At 32.1% G+C, this 8,498-nt stretch overlaps 1 protein-coding gene across 1 annotated transcript in view; it reads right to left on the reverse strand.

Annotated features, from left to right (window-relative positions):
• LOC106475394 (probable Bax inhibitor 1) overlaps positions 1-8,498 on the reverse strand; it is a 37,492-nt gene that overhangs the window by 5,701 nt on the left and 23,293 nt on the right. The window contains exons 4-6 of the mRNA XM_013936079.2: positions 6,505-6,651; positions 5,704-5,783; positions 826-926 (exon numbers count right to left, since the gene is read on the reverse strand). Of these exons, the coding sequence (XP_013791533.1) occupies positions 826-926; positions 5,704-5,783; positions 6,505-6,651 (328 nt within the window). The remainder of the gene's footprint in view (positions 1-825; positions 927-5,703; positions 5,784-6,504; positions 6,652-8,498) is intronic.

Below are 8,498 nucleotides of genomic sequence, written 5' to 3' on the forward strand. Positions count from 1 at the left end.
GCCACAAAGCCTAGTCTAATAGTGTTATTGTTAAACGTGGATAGTTGCCACAAAGCCTAATCTAATAGTGTTATTGTTAAACGTGGATAGTTGCCACAAAGCCTAGTCTAATAGTGTTATTGTTAAATGTGGATAGTTGCCACAAAGCCTAATCTAATAGTGTTATTGTTAAACGTGGATAGTTGCCACAAAGCCTAGTCTAATAGTGTTATTGCTAAACGTGGATAGTTGCCACAAAGCCTAGTCTAATAGTGTTATTGTTAAACGTGGATAGTTGCCACAAAGCCTAGTCTAATAGTGTTATTGTTAAATGTGGATAGTTGCCACAAAGCCTAATCTAATAGTGTTATTGTTAAACGTGGATAGTTGCCACAAAGCCTAATCTAATAGTGTTATTGTTAAACGTGGATAGTTGCCACAAAGCCTAGTCTAATAGTATTATTCAGTTTTATTATTATGTTTAAATACATAAGTTATGACATTTAAACATTACAGACAAGGGAGATAATTATACAAACATACTAAATGTACTTTCAACTCTACTTATACAGTTTCATTGGAAGGGTATCACTGTTAACAATTTTCTTGTCTGTAATTCCAATATCTCACATGATTTGGTCAGCTTAGTAGATTTAAGTTAAAGTTAATCCTAAATCCAACTATTAAGTTAATAATGCAATAATAGTGCAATAGTGTCTCAGCTAGCAGTTAATAAGTAAAACATTAGTATATTATATAACAGAAAGTATAAGTAGTGTCTTATTGAGAAAGTTTGTATACAGGTCACCTAGATTAAAGTTAAATACAGCCTTGGTGAACACTAACCAGATAAAGTCACGGTCTCCCATGCGACATTTTTCAATGATAAGCTGGGTATCATACAGAATGAAGCCACACATCACGGCCAGTCCAAGGTAGAGATGCATCTATTGCAGGAGAGTAGAGAAATCAAAACCTGTGCTGAAACTGATTAAAACAGTCTACTTCTACTGGTGAATATCCATGAAGCTTTAAAGTAACAAAGTATATTACAGAAAGTTTTAGCTTTGTTTAAAAACTGTTGCACATTCTCAACAGAATAGTTTGTCAGCAATACTAAGTAGTACGTAATTTATAGGAATACGCATATATTTCTCCAGAGAAATGTTTACCACAAGATATCGTACTTCAGATTTGAGAAGATTTCTTAAGTCCTACAATGTTTGAATACTACACTATCATCTTTCAACAACACCTGGATTTGAAACATGGAGCACAAATAATTCTATACAATTAAAAAGCACACACCTGAATTTAACCAATACAAAGATAAGTTTAAAAAATATGAATTTTAAACCAGCAACTTGTTTCCTGATTAACTCTAGAGAAGTTATTACCAGCACAATGTGTAAATTCTGAGCAGACAACTTACTTATTTGTTATCATGTCCCTATAACTTAACAGGTATTTTTTTAAAAATAAGTTTGTTATATTTAAACAAAAACATGAAAATATTAAGTTTGGAAACATCAATTGGCATTTTTATACACATAATTACATCATAGAAAAAACAAACTTAATTTGTAGTTTTTCACAAGAAGGCATTTATCTAGTCTTTATTTCCACTTTGAACATTTTCAAGATGAGCAGGATATAACCTCACTTTGCTTACCATTTGTCAGTATATTAATATTTTAAACAAAGATTTTTAAGATATAAAAAATCAGATTTTTTTTTCTGCTGCTAAAATTATTAGTAACAATATGTATGTCTCAAAAAGTACAGCATCCCTAAACAGCCAAGGAGGGATATTCCAGTCTTCATTACATGTAACATTGCCTTATAATAATAAACAAGCACTACAAGTGAGTAGTTCTTTACATACAATATTTTAATACAGGAATGTACATTTTTGTTTTTGGGCTTAAAGGCAAACTGCTACAAAAACCAATGAATACAATATATCACAATTCACACATACCAACTTACGATGTAGTATTTAAAGATTTGTATGTAAACAAACAATATATTAAACTATGCCTTAGGTGTGTTGTAAAGTTATGTGGATGATTTGAGATCTCACCTGAGATTAAGAGTGAATAATACAATGGCTATCATAATGAGACCACAACTTAATTAGACCACTTCTATTGTTAACTTAATACTGAATATGTAATCTTCAGCCTTAGAATTTTTCAAGTTCATAATTTGACAGCTGATGGTACTTCAAAAGTGTATGCGTAATATTAAGTACATGACAGCTATATATACTTACTGTTAACGATAATTTCAGCTATAAACCAATAAATGACATTCAGCCAGCTTAGAAGATTTAAGTTAGTTCAAAGTACAGTTACTGCTACCAATGGAAAATTATCTCTATAATAAAAAGTCATAAATAATAAAACTAGTTATTTTAAACATTCTAACCAATACTGTTAATGAAAGTAACATTACATAAAATATAGAGAATTTCCTTAAAGGTTGGCAAATTAAATTGCAGTAATACCAAAAGAAATACAAGTTGATTGTTTGTTTGTTTTGAATTTCGCGCAAAGCTACACAAGGACTATCTGCACTAGCCGTCCCTAATTTAGCAGTGAAAGACTAGAGGGAAGGCAGCTAGTCATCACCACCCACTGCCAACTCTTGGGCTACTCTTTTATCAATGATTAGTGGGATTGACCATCACATTATAACGCTCCCACATCCGAAAGGGCGAGCATGTTTGGTGTGACGGGGATTCGAACCCACGACCCTCAGATTGCGAGTCGAGCGCCCTAACCATCTGGCCATACTGGGCCTAATACAAGTTGAGGGGTTTAATTGTGTATTGTAAAGGATCATCTACTAAATTCTGACATACAAACTCCAGACTTCTTGAAATTTGTTCACTTTTTATAATTTCCTGCCTTTACGTACTTGACTTTAAAAAAGATGTAGGTATTTCAGTGTATAATAGCACAAAACAGCTTTATATTACTAGCTGTATTCAATGTAGCTTGTATAGAAATTAACAAGACTAAAACACATTTTTATTTAGAATTCTCTGATCAGACATTCTTCACCAGAATTTACTACTTTTATGTTTTTTTATACAGTGAACACAAAAGGATGTATTACGATAAAAGAAAGTACTCTGTCGTAATTAAAAGTAAATTTGATAAATCGGATAAACAGAGTAAGATTTAATGAAAGTACAACGTTTCACCAGTTTAACCTGGCATCATCAGGTACATCAACTACAATGAATGAACTGAAACTACAAATATACATAATAATACCCAATCAAAGTTCAATGTACCCTTGCACTGTTATTATTATATATATTTGTAGTTTCAATTCATTCATCGTAGTTGATTTACCTGATGATGCCAGGTTAACCTGGTGAAATGTTGTACTTTCATTAAATTTTACTCTGTTTATCTGATTTATCAAGTTTACTTTTAAAAGGATGTATATAAGAGACTCACAAACATCAGCACACAAACAATGAACAATAGCTTCATATATCTAGGAGTAGCTCACAAGTTAGGACACTAACCAGTGTATTATGCTACAATAACTTCATAACCCAAACATATCCATGAGTAGCTCAAATACAAGTCGGAACACTGACCAGTGTATTATGCTACAATAACTTCATGACCCAGACATATCAATGAGTAGCTTATATCCAAGTTAGGACACTAACCGGTGTATTACGCTACAATAACTTCATAACCCAAACATATCCATGAATAGCTCACATACAAGTCAGGACACTAACCAGTGTATCATGCTACAATAACTTCATGACCCAGGCATATCCATGAGTAGTTCACAAACAAGTCAGGACACTAACCGGTGTATTACTCTACAATAACTTCATAACCCAGACATATCCATGAGCAGTTCACAAACAAGTGAGAACACTGACCAGTGTATTATGCTACAGTAACTTCATGACCCAGGCATATCCATGAGTAGTTCACAAACAAGTCAGGACACTAACCGGTGTATTACTCTACAATAACTTCATAACCCAGACATATCCATGAGCAGTTCACAAACAAGTCAGAACACTGACCAGTGTATTATGCTACAGTAACTTCATGACCCAGACATATCAATGAGTAGCTTATATCCAAGTCAGGACAGTAACCAGTGTATTACGGTACAATAACTTCATAACCCAGACATATCCATCAGTAGTTCACAAACAAGTCAGGATACTAACCAGTGTATTATGCTACAATAACTTCATAACCCAAACATATCCAGAAGTAGCTCATATTTCAATTTAAATAAGCATTTTAAATCATATATAATACATAATTAACTAAAATATAAAGGTAAAATCTAAACAAAATTTAACTGTCTCTCTAAGTAATTCCTATTTAGGTAAGAAAAAACTGTAAATGTAGTTTTTGTATAAACATACACTGTGTAGTTGTCTGGTCCAAAATTTCAGATTTATGAATGCTTGTGTGTCATGTGAGAATGAAACTGAAGTTTAAGTTGTTTTTTAAAGTTTCTTTTAAAATAAAGAATTTAAACTTAGATAGCATAAAACTTTGAATTATAACAGATTACAATGTTAGTTTCAATGACATACATTGATAGTAAACTTTTTAAATCTAATTTTGAATGTAACTCGATGACTTGTGCAGAAAGGAGTTGAAAGGGGGTACTCACTGTGAAAGGGTTAAACAGATCCACCAACTTGGTGAAGAACAGTAAACTTAACAATACAGTTACACCTCTCTAAGTCTTGATAAACATGACTCAAACAACTCCATCACTCAGCTTGAGTATAAAAACAAGGTGTGAGAGACACAAATTGTAAATACATTACATCTTTGTTTGAAAAATAAAAAACAGCAAGAATATCTTTCAATCAAGTTTAAAAAACAAATATTACTGAAACTACTCAGAGTGGGACTTTATGAAAGTAATGGTAGTTTTGGCTGAAATGTTAACTATGTACTTCTCTTTCCTTACAGTGATTCTAACTGAGTCTTAGGATTTTTGAGACAGCAGACAGAAATCTCCACAAAATACACACTTCTATCCTCTTAGAGTACATGACTTCACTAATACCTGAAGTCTGGATCAATCTGACAAGTGCTACATGTCCTAGCATACATAGATTTTGTAATCCTCTTAGAGTACATGACTTCAGAGAACACTAATACCTGAAGTCTGGATCAATCTGACAAGTGCTACATGTCCTAGCATACATAGATTTTGTAATCCTCTTAGAGTACATGACTTCACTAATACCTGAAGTCTGGATCAATCTGACAAGTGCTACATGTCCTAGCATACATAGATTTTGTAATCCTTTTAGAGTACATGACTTCACTAATACCTGAAGTCTGGATCAATCTGACAAGTGCTATATGTCCTAGCAAACATAGATTTTGTAATCCTCTTAGAGTACATGACTTCAGTGGGCACTAATACCTGAAGTCTGGATCAATCTGACAAGTGCTATATGTCCTAGCATACATAGATTTTGTAATCCTCTTAGAGTACATGACTTCAGTGGGCACTAATACCTGAAGTCTGGATCAATCTGACAAGTGCTATATGTCCTAGCATACATAGATTTTGTAATCCTCTTAGAGTACATGACTTCAGAGGGCACTAATACCTGAAGTCTGGATCAATCTGACAAGTGCTATATGTCCTAGCATACATAGATTTTGTAATCTGCTTTACTATTCAAACAATAACTACCTGATAGATGAAAACAGATCTTGTAAACAAATTCACCAAACCCATCAGGAACATGACAGAAATAGCAGACATCAAAGATCCTGAAATCAGAAAAAAAACAAATTTAATAAAGTATCAAGTGCTTTATTAATAATAGGATATAAGCAGAAAAAACATGTATAAAAATATAAAAAACAATTCTGAAACCTCTATTCCAATTTTTATTCTTTCTAATAACATATCCAAATATAAACAATTTTCCAGCTGTAAATAAACTTTAAAACCACACTGTAAAAACAAGATAGTAATGTTATATTTTGGACGTGTTTGTTTGGCCTGAAGTAGTATGTATGATACACAGCCGTTATCATCATGTTTACTCCTGTAAGCTACACTATAAACAAGTTAGTAATATTATATTTTGGAAGTGTTTGTTTGGCCTAAAATAGTATGTATGATACACAGCTGTTATCATTATGTTTACTCCTGTAAGCTACACTGTAAACAAAATATAATGTTATATTTTGGAAGTGTTTGTTTGGCCTGAGGTATTATGTATGATACACAGCTGTTATCATCATGTTTTCTCCTGTAAGCTACACTGTAAACAAGATATTAATATTATATTTTGGAAGTGTTTGTTTGGCCTGAGGTATTAAGTATGATACACAGCTGTTATCATCATGTTTTCTCCTGTAAGCTACACTGTAAACAAGATATTAATGTTATATTTTGGAAGTGTTTGTTTGGCCTGAAGTAGTATGTATGATATACAGCTATTATCATCATGTTTACTCCTGTAACTTATTACATGTAACTTACCTCCGAGGAAAAGCCAACTTCCTCGTTTGCTGAACAATGAGCACAGAGTGAAGCTTATAAAAATGACTGAAGTTGCCAGAAATGCTAAGGAGATGATTTGTGGGTTGACCATGATTACAGATTCCATAAGAGGACCCAGGCCTAATCCTACAGAATCATCACAAAAAATAAATTAATCATTGTTAATTTTCACCTAAGAATACTGAAACTGTGGGTTCAGCAATCTGTGCTAAATCAGACACAAATAAAGTCTGAGCTGGCATGCTGTTCAACTTAGTACCATTAGCATATACAATCAAATATACTATAAAAACACAAAGAAACTCTCTCTGACAAATATATATAAGTAATTTATAATATATTATTCATTTTACTTGTTGATAATAACCTGTTTGTATCATTATATAGATTCAGATCCATTAGTAGTTGCACTCACAATCACATTTTACTCTTGTACAGCCATAATCCTTAGACCCATTATAGTTTAATGATAATTATTAGTTACCCTCATAATGACAAGTTCCTACATGTAACATCATACCCCAACCCCAAGGCCAATGAGTTTTAATAATAATGACACATTTCTACCACCTTATACCCTAGGTCAATCATCAGTTTTAATGAGAATGACACATTTCTACCACCTTATACCCTAGGTTAATCATCAGTTTTAATGAGAATGACACATTTCTACCACCTTATACCCTAGGTCAGTCATCAGTTTTAATGAGAATGACACATTTCTACCACCTTATACCCTAGGTTAATCATCAGTTTTAATGAGAATGACACATTTCTACCACCTTATACTCTAGGTCAATCATCAGTTTTAATGATAATGACATTTCTTTCATCAAATCGTAAGGTCCATTTATTAGTTTCATTGAATACTGATAATTAAGTTACAATGTAGATAAAGTCTATAAAAAAATGCACAAAAATAGGTCCAATGAATGGCTTATCATCAAGTTACTCATGACCAATTAAGGCATAGTACTGATATCACTATAAAAAAGTTTATTCTAATTGTAATATTCATCAGAGTACACAAATAATACTTAAGACATTTTTATTTTGTAAATAAAAGGTGCTACAACTGATATAACCATGTTACCATTTGTTTAAACATCTGTGTTAACAAGTGACAATCATTTTTAGGTGATATTACACAACATGTAACAGCAACAATCATTAAGAACTAACCTATGAGTTAGTGTTTTCTTTATTTTTCTTAAAACTATTTCTTGGCCAAAGTGTTATGAACGAAATGATGTGGAAAAGTATATGATAAAAGTAAGACACACTTTGTCAACCAATTTATCAGTACTCACTCAAAGCGAAGAGACTTAAAAAGACAGTTATTTCAATCTGGTAATTAAACAGGTGAACATGATGATGTGACATACATATACCAAGTGTTTTAATCATTTGATTACAAATATTTTGGTTCAGCACCTTATAATAATTAACTAAAAATTAGTCATTAGGTTAATTAAAAAAAAACAGATATGCCTTACTCAAAACAATCAAACATTTGTAAATCACATCATTGAATACTGATAATTAAGTTACAATGTAGATAAAGTCTAAAAAAAATGCACATTTGTAATAGGAGGTATATCCGATACCTAGGTAATAGGAAAACCATGTTTTTAACATCTTCACAGTAGGAAGGTTAAGTGTTTTTGTTTGAACACTTAGTAACAGGAAGTTTATATGTTTAACACCTTTGTAATAGAAGAATTAAGTGTTTAACATCTTTGTCATAGAGGATTAAGTGTAACATCTTTGTCATAGAGGATTAAGTGTAACATCTTGGTAATAGAAAGATAAAGCCATGTACATGCAATACCTTGGTAATAGGAGGATTAAATGTTTAACATCTTGGTAATAGGAGGATTAAGTGTAACATCTTTGTAATAGGAGAATTAAGTGTAACATCTTTGTAATATGAGGATTAAGTTAACACCTTGGTAATAGGAGAATTAAGTATA

This window comes from Limulus polyphemus, unplaced genomic scaffold, assembly GCF_000517525.1.
Source record: "Limulus polyphemus unplaced genomic scaffold, Limulus_polyphemus-2.1.2 Scaffold146, whole genome shotgun sequence".
Lineage (NCBI taxonomy): Eukaryota > Metazoa > Arthropoda > Merostomata > Xiphosura > Limulidae > Limulus > Limulus polyphemus.